Source organism: Leucoraja erinacea, chromosome 16 (genome assembly GCF_028641065.1).
Source record: "Leucoraja erinacea ecotype New England chromosome 16, Leri_hhj_1, whole genome shotgun sequence".
NCBI lineage: Eukaryota > Metazoa > Chordata > Chondrichthyes > Rajiformes > Rajidae > Leucoraja > Leucoraja erinaceus.
Genome location: NC_073392.1, coordinates 5493404 through 5507887, shown reverse-complemented (window position 1 = coordinate 5507887; position 14484 = coordinate 5493404). Strand labels below are relative to the sequence as shown.

The window sequence follows — 14484 nt, the reverse complement described above, 5'->3', positions numbered from 1 at the left end:
AAGTGCCCCACGCATTGAAATGTACTGAGAGTGATGGGTGCCTGGAATGCGCTGCCAGGGGTGGTCGTGGAGGCAGATACACTGTGGAGTTTAGGAGACTTTTAGATAGGCACATTGACAGAGTTAGTTATCAATTGATTGTTGTCATATTTAAGCTTTCCTGTTGTAACAAGCCAATTGTAATGCATGATGGGATTTGGACAACTCCTATCATGACAAGGTTTTTTTTAATTTTAAGTTGAATAGTTCGAATAGTTTTTAATATAAGCTGAAGAGGTTAATCAGATAAGAAGGGGCCAGAGGATGCCATTGGGATGACTGGTTTTTGCCAAAGAGTGAAAAACAACTCTATATTTGGAGGTGGCTGATGGTTTCTTGTACATTACATCATGCAATTGGTTATATGTCTGTGGGTATATAAACTCCGGTTTTCTGGTATTTCTTTGTGTGTGCTGCTGGAGATTTGGAGGTAAAACTGTTGCCTCTGGGTCTTTAGGTCCACACCCATCAGACGTTAAATTAAAGCTTTGTATGGCCTTAAGAATTTGTACTTTGTCTATCTTTTAAAAAATGAACTTTAACAACATGTGCAGATGAGATTAGACTTCATGTTCACCACAGACATCGAGGTCAGAAGGGCCTGGTCCTGTGCTGTACTGTGCTATGTTTTGTACTCTCACGCGTGCAATGTTTTTCTTTTCTGTACGCTGGCAGCAACTTTGATATCAAAGAGTGAGCTGTACAGTATGTGGTACAAAGAATCACATTGGCAATGAGCTTGGAAGAGATGGATATGTGTGGCTGGAAATTGGTTGGCAATGAATTGGCTGGCACCTGTATATTGGTCAGTCGGTGTGAGATGAGGAGTAGGTGCTGCTAAATTCAGAAGGAAGAGGCAAGGTACAAAGATTTGTTGAAAAGGCCTTGTGTACTCAGATCACCAGGTCACGGGGAGAACGTAAAGACAAGCACCCGTAGTCAGGATCGAACCTGTGTCTCTGACGCTGTGAGGCAGCAGCTCTACTGCTGCGCCACCGTGCCGTCGTAACTTGTTCAATTTTTTCAATTGTTTCCATTTTTTTTATTAAATGATTTTTGCAGGGAACATATGAAGCAGATGCAAGTTTATTGTCATGCAAAACGGTTGGTCGGGGGTGCTGATCAACATTAGTTATCTGCAAGACCCAGACCATTGTGTGGGTGGGCTGTTGTGTAAGCTGCACTCATTCAATTTGTCCAAAGACTATTACACGTTAAGGTATACAGACCAGTTCTGTGCAGTGAAATAGTACACAGATTGTCGTATTTATGGTGAGCTGTGGCTTACACTTGTCCTTATTCAATCTGATCTTCCTTAGTTGTTTCATATTTTGCTCATAGATTCGCCAGTTTAGTTTAGACTTACAGATCGGAAACAGGCCCTTCAGCCCAGTGAGTCTGCACCGACCAACGATCCCCACACATTAACGCTACCTACACACACGCACGCGCACACACACATGCACACGCACACGCACTCACACACACACACACACACACACACACACACACACACACACACACACACACACACACACACACGCACACGCACTCACACACACACACACACACACACACACACACACATACACGCGCACGCACACACACACACACACACACACACACACGCACGCGCACTCACACACACACACACACACACACACGCGCACACACACACACACACACACACACACACACACACACACACACACACACACACACACACACGCACACACACACACACACACACACACACACACACACACACACACACACACACACACACACACACACACACACACACACACACACACACACACACACACACACACTCACGCACACACACACTAGGGCCAATTTTACATTTCTGCCAAGCCAGTTAACCTACAAACCAGTACGTCTTTAGAGTGTGTGAGGAAACCGAAGATCTCGGCGAAAACCCACTGGGAGAACGTACAAATTGCGTATAGACAGCGCCCGCAGTCAATATCGAAGCCGGGACTCTGACGCTGTGAGCCAGTAGCTCTACCATTGCGCCACCATACCACTCTCCATCATTTACAAGCCTCGCTCTGCTGCCACTTCCTGATAATGAGAGGTTGAATCAATTACTCAGATCGCAAAAACAATATCTGGAAGGCACGTCTAATAAATAAATTCCAAGCAGTTTGCAAAGCTTTTTGTGTGGTTTGGCTGCCTGTGTAACTTGTTTTGAGTTTTTATTTACACAAATTAAATTCCATCAATTTGCACAATTATCATCTTGATATTTATTCCTAACCTACGAATGCGGATTTCCTTGTACGTAAGAATGAATTAAGTCTGGTGAAAATGTCCAAACTTATCATTAATACATGTAGGCTGTAATTCATATGTGGTCATAAGTGATAGGAGAAAAATTAGGCCATTCGGCCCATCAAGTCTACTCCGCCATTCAATCATGGCTGATCTATCTCTCCCTCCTAACCCCATTCTCCTGCCTTCCCCCCATAACCTCTGACACCCGTACTAGTCAGTTTCACTATGGTTTTTCTCATTAAATGGCACGAAGGGAAGCACAGTGGTGCAGCTGGTAGAGTTGCAGCCTCACAGCGCCAGAGACCCGGGTTCAATCCGAGCGCTGTCTGTGTGGATCAGCTGTACACTAGTTGTATCCTACACAATGGGGACAATTTACAGAAGCCATTTCACCTTTCGATTTTTAAGATAGGCACTAAATCCTGGAGTATCTCAGCGGGTCAGGCAGCATCTCTGGAGAAAAGGAATAGGTTGACATTGTGGGTGAGACCCTTCCTCCATCTGATGTGACCTATTCCTTCTCTCCAGAGACGCTGCCTGACCCACTGAGTTGCTCCAGCTTTTTGTGTCTGTCTTCGGTGCAAACCAGCATCTGCAGTTCCTTCCGACACAGCGCGGAAACAGGCCCTTCGGCCCATCAGGTCCACGCCAACCAGCGATCACCCCGTGCACTAACACTATCCTGCACACTTGGGACAATTTACAATTTTATCAAAGCATATTAATGGGGCTGTCCCACTGTATGAGCTAATTCAAGAGTTCTCCCGAGTTTCCCCTGATTCGAACTCAGAGATTTACGGTAATGGCCACTTGTAGGTACTCGTGGCTCTAGTGGACAGTTTTCAACATGTTGAAAAATCTTCGCGAGTCTTCCCGAGCCAACCGCGTTTCCCGATTACCTGCCGTTAGCGTTACGAGCCACTAAGAGACGTCCCGAGCTCTGACGTACCCGCTACGTACATTCTACGTACTTACCACGAGTTTGATTTTTTTTTAAACTCGGGAGAGCTCTTGTATTAGCTCATACAGTGGGATAGCCCCTTAACCCTACCAACCGGTACGTCTTTGGGAAGTGGGAAGAAACCGGAGCACCCAGAGAAAACCCATGCGGTCAAGGAGGAACGTGCTAATTCCATTCAGACAGCACCCGTGGTCAGGATCAAACCTGTGTCTCTGACGCTGTAAGGCAGCAACTCTACTGCTGTATCACTGTGCTGCCCCGATGCATCGTTGTGGATGTATCAGGCCTGAAGGATTTGCTGGGGCAAAATATGCATTTAAGTCAGCAACTGACTAGTCATTCCTAAATCTTTTGTCTATTTCTGATGATGAATTTGGTGCGGGCGTTTGTAAAACTAAAAGAGCTGACCTTTGAGGTTTGATAAATATCAATTATGTAAACCAAATACATATTTTCAATTTGTTAGGCCAGCATATTTGTTGAAAGTACAAACATTAGACATCAGTGTTTCATCATTATAGATAGCTTGTGCCTTCAACACAGACAACATGACTAATGGCATCCCTGGAAACAAACTCTTGTCAAATTTAATGAAGCAATCTAATTTTTGAACATGAGAAATCATGGTTTTTAGTTTCTCGGGAAATAAATGTGTTAATTATTTTCTCACAGACTATTTCAACTGCATGAATTTAATGTTTTTAGTTACCTCACAAGGCTCGATTGCATTGTGCCTTTTTCCCTGTCTCAATTTGGCCACGATTAGTACGAAGCATCGCAGGTTTCCAAGCGCAGTCGCTGAAATATGAAAAATAACAATCCTTTGCACTCAGTCCGTCCCATAAATTTGGCCACATTCCCGGCTGAAACATCCCTCCCCGTGTACAAAATCATGAGAGGAATGGATTGGGTAGAGGCACAGAGTCTCTTACCCTTGATTCAAACTCAGAGAATTACGGTCATAGCCAGTCGTAGGTACTCGGGGCTATTTTCTTTACTCGTGGGCATTTTTCAACATGCTGATAAAACGTCCCGACTTACCTGATGCCCCGAGTACCTACGGCTGGCATTACGATCCGCTACGATACATCTACGGACTCGCTGCGGACATTCTCCGAGTTTGAATCAAGGGAAAAACTCGGGAGAATTCGTGAGTAACTCTGGAAAGCGGGACAGGGGCTCTGGAAAGCTGCTGTCCAGTGGATAGGTGCTGAAATGTCAAAATGAGAAGCCAGCAGATACAAAGTGCTGGAGTAACTCAGCGGGCGATGCAGAATCTCTGGAGATAAAGGGTGGGTGAGGTTTCAGGTCGAAACCCTTGTTCAGACTGGGAGCTTCTTGAGTCTGAAGAAGTGTCCCGACCCAAATCGTCACCCATCCTTTTCCTCCAGAGAAGCTGCCTGACCCGCTGAGTTACTGCAGCACTTTGTGTCTATCTGCGGCACATACCAGCATCTGCGGTTCCATCCTATAACATATTCTCACGCTGCCTGCTGTTCAATGAATAGCTGGAAGAACCGCACAACATGATCATTGTACCTGGTGTTTGAAGGCTGGTGATTTCGCCAGCCCCGGTTCTCAATTTGCTTCACCTTTATCGCAGCGTCGGTGAATGAATGTGAAACTTAAGCCTCTTCTATTATGTTTACAGCTCGACAACCCTGATGAGCAAGCAGCTCAGATCAGACGGGAGTTGGACGGGCGTCTTCAGATGGCCGATCAAATAGCACGGGTGAGTCTGTACAAGCCTTTCAGGAATGGTCACACACTGGCTATGTTCTGGGACCAGTACTCAGGTCCTGGGCTATGGGGCCTGAGGAACGCATTCAAATTCCAATCATGGTTTGCAGAATTTAAGTTCAATATCACTGCATGTAGAACAAGAGGGCGGTACCTGTAACATTAACCACAAAACCACCGAATGTTGCTTTAAAACAGTTTGTAACTTCCCCTTTCCTCCATAGATCATAGTCATGCTGCATGTAAACATGCCCATCTTGCCCATGCCAACCAACATGCCCCATCTGCACTATTCCCACCTGACTAGGTTTGGCCCATATCCCTCTAAAACGATTCTATAAATGTACCTGTCCAAATGTTTTTTAAACATTATGATAATATACCTGCCTCAACTACCTCCTCTGGCAGCTTGTTCCATCCACCCACCACACTTTGTGTAAAAAAAGTTACCCCAAAATGAAATATTTCCCCTCTCAACTTAAATCTATGTCCTCTGGCTTTAGATTCCCTTACTCTGGGTAAAAGAACGAGTGTCTTTACACTATCTATTCCCCTCATGATACAATAAGACCAGCCCTCATCCTCATGGGCTCCAAGGAATAAACTTCCAGCCTGCTCAACCTCTCCCTATAGCTTGATAGACCCTCGCGCCCTGGCAACTTCCTCATAAATCTTCTCTGCTCTGTCTATTGTACTTGAGTTGAACTGGTTGTATCTCTGTGTGGTATATCTGGCCCATTTGGAGAGCAAAGCTTTTCACTGTACCTCGGTGGATGTGACAACGATAAATCTGAAACTAAACCAGAAAGAAGATAAATGAGTTTAGTTTATTGTCATGTGTACCGAGCTACAGTGACTTGTGTTACAGCCTTTGTTGCGTGCTAACCAGTCAGCAGAAAGGCAATACATGATTACATAGAAACATAGAAACATAGAAATTAGGTGCAGGAGTAGGCCATTCGGCCCTGCGAGCCTGCACCGCCATTCAATATGATCATGGCTGATCGTCCAACTCAGTATCCCGTACCTGCCTTCTCTCCATACCCCCTGAAATCCCCTTAGCCAGAAGGGCCATTACAATCGATCCATTTACAGTGTATAGATTGATGATAAGGGAAAAACATTTAGTGCAAGGTAAAGCCAGCAAAGTCCGATCAAGGATATCTGAGGGTCACCAATGAGGTAGATAGTAGTTCTCTGGTTGTGGTGGGATGGTTAGGCCTATGGGCATTGAAATGAATGATTCTAGCCCTTGTGATGCCAGTCCTAAGATGGTTGACACTCCACTGCCATCTGAAATAAAGCTGATGGATAATAATATGCCAGCTTTGCCACCGATGCCCATATTCCACGAGTAAATACATAAAACCACCACCTTTCCTTGCGTTACATTCTTCTCCTTCTCCTCTCTTTACACTTTCATCCATGAGAGATGGAACCTAATTAAATGTACATCTCCCGTAATTGAATTTCTCTCCAAAGTTGAGCGAATTTTAGTATATCCGAATAATCAGAGTCTTTCTAATGAAAACTCTTCCTGCTGCGTCAGCTGGAGCTCAAAAGTAAAAATCTGCAACCTTTGCCACTGACTGATACCCTGAGCAGGTTGCATCCACTGCCACTTATCTCACTTTGTCGAGCTCACTATCAGGATTTATTCCTCTCAGTGGTTCCTTGGAAATCAACTCCAAACTTCTCAAGCCTTCAGAGGAATTAAATACTTACCAGGACCCTTGTACACTCCTTCTGATAACATCAATCTTTTCTGATGACCTTTCTCCTGTATCTCTGTGGACTACATTTCCAAATTGTTAAAGTACCTCATTGCCTGATGTGAAAAAAGTAGTCGAACATTTATCATCAAAATTCCCATTAAGTTTCGGATATAATACGCCAATTTGACCTTTCTCCTACCCTCCAGGTATAAAGATAATGGGAGATTTCTGTAGTGCGGCTGTTAGGTGCTGCTGCAGGGTGGATGTGGTGAACAGCTCCTTTGTAGCAGGGAATGAAATGAAATTCATGAGCACGGCCTATTAAAAACAGCACACAATTTATCCTACTGTGTGCCGTTGTACACAATGGCATTTGGTTTAGTGATACAGCATGGAAACAGGCCCTTCAGCCCACTGAGACCATGTTGACCATCCTTCACCCGTTCTCATAAGGTGATAAGGAATAGGGGTAGAATTAGGCCATTCGGCCCATCAAGTCTATTCCGTCATTCAATCATGGCTGATCTATCTCTTCCTCCTAACCCCATTCTCCTGCCTTCACCCCAGTACTTTTGACAGCTGTACTAATCAAGAATCTATCTATCTCTGACTTAAAAAAAATATCCACTGACTTGGCCTCTACAGCCTTCCATGGCAAAGAATTCCCCGTGTTCACCACCCTCTGACTAGTTCTATGTTACCCCACTTTCTCACCCACTTTCTACACACTAAGACAATTTACAGCGGCCAATTGACCTGCAAACCCGCACGTCTTTGGGATGTGGGAGAAACCGGAGCACCCGGAGGAAACCCACGTGATCCCAGAGAGAACGTGCAAACTCCACACACACAGGTCGGGATCGAACCTGGGTCTCTGCGCTGTGAGGCAGCAGCAGTGCCAGCTGTGCCACCCCGTAAAAATGATTGCCAAATAATAAAATGTTGAATAAAACTGAGCCACTTTACTGTGGATTAGGACAGGAAATATCTTGGGGGGGTGAATAACCCGTCAATTGTTCTAAAGCGATCGGAAGCAGTTGTCATCCAACTCCCTCATATTACAATCAAACTCAGACCTGGATGTTTATTTTATTATTTGCCACGTTACAGGAGCAGCAGCTGATAATATAAACGTGTGATGGAATCACGGCTGAGATATTAATTATGAACAGCAGTTGTCTCTGGGCTGATTTAGCATCTCGCAGCATCGGTCAGTGATATGACCTTCATCCATGTGTCCCATCTGGTCAGTGCCTGCACAGACCTTTAAAATACACAGCATGCAGATCCAAGATACATTCTTGATTGGGGATGTCCTTGGAAACTGCTCCCACCTTCCCATTTGGAAACGAGCCCCTTTTGCCCACCCAGTCCAAGCCGACCATCGATCACCCGTTCACACTAGTTCTGTTATCCCAGTTTCTCATCCACTCCCTACGTATTTTTGTAATCAACGGTCCATTTTATACCTTTACATAGTGACCCTTGCAATTTGGTACCGTCTGCAAACAAAGAATCTTACTGTACCAAGTACACTTGACAATAAAGTATCAATAAATCAATCAATAAAATGGGGGTTCCCCTCTTCCACTTTAGATGAGGCACTAGGGTCTCCTCGATATCCCGCAGCTCCACCCTTACTCCCCATCCCCCCCCATTCGTAACAAGGACAGAGAACCCCTTGTCTTCATCTTCCACCCCATCAGCCGTCGCATACAACAGATAATCCTCCAACATTTTTGCCACCTCCAACGGGATCCCACCACTGGCCACATCTTCCCATCTCCGCCCCTTTGTGCTTTCCGCAGGGACCAAAACTCCCCGGTCAACTCATCCCTTCCCACCCAAACCACCCCCTCCACAGGTACTGCAGGAGATGCAACACCTGTCCTTTTACCTCCCCCCTCGACTCCATCCAAGGACCCAAACAGTCTATCCAGGTGAGGCAGAGGTTCACCTGCACCTCCTCCAACCTCATCTACTGTATCCGCTGTTCCAGGTGTCAACTTCTCTACATCGGCGGGACCAAGCGCAGGCTTGGCGATCGTTTCACTGAACACCTCTGCTTAGTCCGTCTTAACCTACCTGATCTCCCGGTGGCTCAGCACCTCAACTCCCCCTCCCATTCCCAATCTGACCTTTCTGCCCTGGGCCTCCTCCATTGTCAGAGTGAGGCCCAGCGCAAATTGGACAAATAGCATCTCATATTTTGCTTGGGTAGTTTACACCCCAATGGTATGAACATAGACTTCTCTAACCAGATAGCCCTTACTTTCTCTCTCCATCCCCTTCCCAGTTCTCCCACCAGTCTTACTGTCTCCGCCTGCATTCTATCTTTGTCCCCTCCCCCCCTGACATCAGTCTGAAGAAGGATCTCGACCCAAAACATCGCCCATTCCTTCTCTCCAGAGATGCTGCCCGTCCCGCTGAGTTACTCCAGCATTTTGTGTCTATCTTCGATTAAAGCCAGCATCTTTATAACACATCAATAAATCAATCCCATACTGACCATTCTGTCCTGGGCCTCCTCCACTGTCAGATTGAAGCCACCCGCAAATTGGGGGAACAGCAACTCATATTTCACTTGGGGCAGCTCACAGCCCAGTGGTATGAACGTTGATGTCTCTAATTTCAAGTAACCCTTCCCATCCCTCCCTCATGCCCACCCTAGTCTTCCTGCTAGTTCCACCGCTCACATCCTTGTTTCCCTTCGTTATCACCTCTTCCCCAGCCAACAATGGGCCATTGTGGGCTCCACCCTTCCTTGGTCATCTGATGCCGGCCCTGCTTTGTTCTGGACTTTTCTTGCCTCCCCTCTACTTTCACTCTGGAGAAGGGTCCTGACCCAAAACATCCCCATCCTCTTTCTCCAGAGATGCTGCCTGACCCGCTGAGTTACTCCAGCACTTTGTGTCTCTCCCCACTTCACATTACATTGCAGAGAGCATGGCAGTTATCATGCTTGTGGCTGTGCTGCTCAAGCCTGCTCCGCCATTTGATCATGGCTGATCTATTTGTCTCCATTCTCCTGCCTTGAGCAAAGGGAACCCTTCAATTCCCAAAGGCTTCTCAGACATGGCATTCCTTCCTGCTAATGATGACAACATCTCCAGCAGATCAAACCCATCTCCTGCCCTTACCACAATCAGTATTCAACAATGTACATCAACATGGTTGTTGGTCCCACCGTACTTAGAGTACCGTGTATTTGGACAGTTGGGGAACATCATTAATGTTATCCATCCTATAATCTAGAGAATTAAAACAAAAAATCAATGAATTGATTCATAACTAAAAGAGAAACATCAAACATGTTCAACTGAAATGAGTCGGGAGGAGAAAGGTCTCGACCAGAAACGCCACCTATTCCTTTTCTCCAAAGATGCTGCCTGACCTGTTGACTTACTCCAGCATTTCCTGTCGATCTTCAACTGAAATTACTCAGCAATTAGGGAAATGGCACTTTGTTAGCAAGAGCTTTATTGACCATCTGTGATTTATGGATTCTCTCCTCTATTTTGGTATTTTGACCATGATGTATACTCTTTTGTCACACAATCTTTGCTTGAAAGAGTTCAGAAAAGATTAACGAGGATGTTGCCAGGACTAGAGGGTGTGGGCTATAGGGAGAGGTTGAGTAGGCTGGGTCTCTATTCCATGGAGCACAGGAGGATGAGGGGAGATCTTAAAATATAACCATATAACAATTTACAGCACGGAAACAGGCCATCTCGACCCTTCTAGTCCGTGCCGAACACGTATTCTCCCCTAGTCCCATACACCTGCATTCAGACCATAACCCTCCATACCTTTCCCGTCCATATAACTATCCAATTTATTTTTAAATGATAAAAACGAACCTGCCTCCACCACCTTCACTGGAAGCTCATTCCACACAGCTACCACTCTCTGAGTAAAGAAGTTCCCCCTCATGTTACCCCTAAACTTCTGCCCCTTAATTCTCAAGTCATGTCCCCTTGTTCTTATAGAGGTGTACAAAATCCTGAGAGGAATAGATCGGGTAGAGGCACAGTCTTTTCCCCAGAGTATGGGAATCGATGACCAGAGGACATAGGTTCAAGGTGAAGGGGAAAAGATTTAATAGGAATCCGAGGGGTAACATTTCACACAGAGGGTGGTGGGGGGATGGAACAAGCTGCCAGAGGAGGTAGTTGAGGCTGTGACTATCCCATCATTTAAGAAACAATTAGAAAGGCACATGGATAGGATGGGTTTGGATGGATATGCACCAAGCGCAGGCAAGTGGGACTAGTGTAGCTGGGACATTGTTGGCCAGTTGTGGGTGAGTTAAGCTGAAGGGCCCGTTTTGACACAGTATCACTCTATGACTCGATGACAATACCATAAGACTTGGGAACAGAATTCGCCCATTCAGCCCATCGAGTCTGCTTTACCATTCAAACGTGGCTGATCTATTTTTCCCTCTCAACCCCATTCTCCTGCCTTCTCCCCATAACATTTGACACCCTTAATAATCAAGAATCTTTAGGCTTTAACGATAGTGTGGAAAAGGGTCCTTCGTCCCGCCAATTCTGCGCTGACCAGCGATCACCCCGTACACTTGCACTATCCTACACACTAGGGACAATTTACAATTTTACAGAAGCCAATTAACCTACAAACTTGTACGTCTTTGGAGTGTGACAGGAAACCGGAGCACCCGGAGAAAACTCATGCGGTCACGGGAAGAACGTACAAACTCCACAAAGACAGCACCCATGATCGGGTCTCTGGCACTGTGAGGCAGCAACTCTACCGCTGTGCCACTGTGCTGCCTTAAAACTATCAATCTCTGCTTTAGAATTAACCATATAACCATATAACTGCACGGAAACAGGCCATCTCGGCCCTACAGGTCCGTGCCGAACAACTTTTTTTTCCCCTTAGTCCCACCTGCCTGCACTCATACCATAACCCTCCATTCCCTTCCCATCCATATGCCTATCCAATTTATTTTTAAATGATACCAACGAACCTGCCTCCACCACTTCCACTGGAAGCTCATTCCACACCGCTACCACTCTCTGAGTAAAGAAGTTCCCCCTCATGTTACCCCTAAACTTCTGTCCCTTAATTACCCAAGGAATTCGGCTCCACAGCCGTCTGCAGCAATTAATTCCACAGATTCACCACCCTCAGGCTAAAGATATCCCTCCTCATCTCCATTCTACACATGCGCCCTTTTATTCTGAGGCTGAGGATTTCTTGATGTTTCAGCAGTAAGGCAAGAATGTGCGGGGGATCGCTGGTCGGCAAGGACTCAGTGGGCCGAAGGGACTGTTTCCGCGCTGTATCTGTAAACTAAGCTAAACTAAAATAAATTAAAACTTCCTTAAGATGATGAGATTGCTGCAATTTACGTGGTAGTTAGATCTCACATGAGGTCAGGAGGATAACTCTTGCAGAATGAGGATTAGTCCATGTGTTTAAGAAGGAACTGCAGATGCTGGAGAATCGAAGGTACACAAAAAAGCTGGAGAAACTCAGCAGGTGCAGCAGCATCTATGGAGTGAAATAGGCAACATTTCGGGCTGAAACCCTTCTTCAGACTGAAGAAGGGTTTCGGCCCGAAACGTTGCCTATTTCCTTCGCTCCATAGATGCTGCTGCACCCGCTGAGTTTCTCCAGCTTTTTTGTGTACCGAGGATTAGTCCTTGTTAAGGTGAAAGCAAACATTCCCGCTTTGTGTCCTAAACATCATTTTGTTTTTGGTTTTACAGGAACGCAAGTTTCTGAAGTTTGTGTCAAAGGAAATGGAGAACATGTTCATTGAGGAGCTGAAGTCGTCTGTGAATCTACTGATGGCAAACCTGGAGAGCATGCCGGTATCCAAAGGCGGCTCGGAGTTTAAGCTGCAGAAACTGAAGCGCAGTCATAACACCTCCATCATTGACATGGGCGAGGAAAATGAAAACCAGCTCTCCAAGTCTGATGTTGTATTGTCTTTTACACTAGAGGTGAGCGAATAGCCAATACTAGTTTGGTATTGTTACTGATATATAGGGAATAGTGTGATTTGTCAAACTCGAATGTTCACAATTTTACCCTCTTAAGGTTCATACAACTTATGGGCAACACAGGGAGAGATAGATCAGCCATGATTGAATGGCGAGGTAGACTTGATGGGCTGAATGGCCTAATCCCAGAGTCCCAGGTTCAAACCTGACCTCCGGTGCTGTCTGTGTGGAGTTTGCTCGTTCTCCCTGTGACCGCATGGGTTTTCCCTAGGTGCTCTGATTTCCTCCCACATTCCAAAGACGTGCAAATTTGTAGGTTAATTGGCCTCGGAGGAACACGAGGGGTAACTATTTCACGCAGAGGGTGGTGGGTGAATAGAATGAGCTGCCAGAGGAGGTCGTGGAGGCAGGTACCATCGCAACATTTAAGAAACATTTAGACAGGTACATGGTTTGGAAGGATATGGGCCAAACGCAGGCAGGTGGGACTTGTGTAGGTGGGACATGTTGGCTGGTGTGGGCAAGCTGGGCCTGTTTCCACAGTGTAAGACTCTGTAAATTACCCCTAGTGTGTCGGGAGTGGGTGCAAAAGTGGGATAAAATAGAATTAGTGTGAACGGATGATTGATGGTCGGCATGGACTCGGTGGGCCGAAGGGCCTGTTTCTATGACTAAGTGTTTGGCAAAGCAATATATTGCAAGCCAATAAGCAATTAACATTGTATTTAATTGGCCTGTTGAATTTTTCCCCAAGATCATCAGAGTAAATGCTTTGAGCGCTGAGCCAAATCAATGAAAAATTCACTGACTTCTGTAAGGACCTCCTTGAGTAAGAATAGAAATAATTAACTGTTATTCTGGAGGCAGTTCACTGTTCCAGAATCACCTTGTGATTATAAAGCTGAGGTCTTAATGGGCGCGTCACGCACACTATTCATCCCCACTTCCCGAGGGAGTTAGATGTGGCCCTTGTGGCTAAGGGGATCAGAGGGTATGGAGAGAAGGCAGGTACGGGATACTGAGTTGGATGATCAGCCATGCTCATATTGAATGGCGGTGCAGGCTCGAAGGGCCGAATGGCCTACTCCTGCACCTAATTTCTATGTTTCTATGTTTCTATGTTTCCTTCACCCTCATCTCCTTACACCAAGATCTTTCAAGAATCACTAGAGTCAGGAGCGGGTCTAGATGATTGCAAAATTGCAAATATTATTTCGCTGTTCAAGAAGGGAGCAAAGCAGAAGTCCGACTCCAGTGGTTGGTAAGATTTTAGAGTCCATTATAAAGGGTCAGGTTTCTGAGTATATGGAAGCAACACACACTAAAACAGGCTTCTCTAATTTCAGGTAGTCCCTGCTTTCTCTCCTAACCCTTCCCAGCTCTCCCTCAACCCACTGGCTCCACCTCTTCCTTTATTTTTCCCCCTCCCCCCCCCCCCCCCCCCCCCCCCCCCCCCCATCCTCACATCAGTTTGAAGCAGGGTCTCGACCCGAAACGTTGCCTATTTCCTTCGCTTCATAGATGCTGCCTCACCAGCTGAGTTTCTCCAGCATTTTTGTCTACCTTCGATTTTCCAGCATCTGCAGTTCCTTCTCAAACACGAGGTCAGCATGGTTTTGTGAAAGGGAGATCTTGCCTGATGAAACGTTGGAATTCTTTGAGAAAGTAAATAGCGGGATAGACAAAGGAGAGTCAGTAGATGTGTTCAAGAAGGAACTGCAGATGCTGGAAGATCGAAGGTACACAAAAATGC

The 14484-nt window shown here is 45.9% G+C and overlaps 1 protein-coding gene across 9 annotated transcripts in view; it reads left to right on the top strand.

Annotated features, from left to right (window-relative positions):
* The window catches only part of cadpsa (Ca2+-dependent activator protein for secretion a), a 279926-nt gene that overhangs the window by 80559 nt on the left and 184883 nt on the right, over positions 1–14484 (top strand). For all 9 annotated transcript variants that reach the window (XM_055647594.1, XM_055647589.1, XM_055647592.1 and 6 more), the window contains 2 exons: positions 4950–5030; positions 12495–12731. In XM_055647594.1, coding sequence (XP_055503569.1) covers positions 4950–5030; positions 12495–12731 — 318 coding nt within the window. The remainder of the gene's footprint in view (positions 1–4949; positions 5031–12494; positions 12732–14484) is intronic.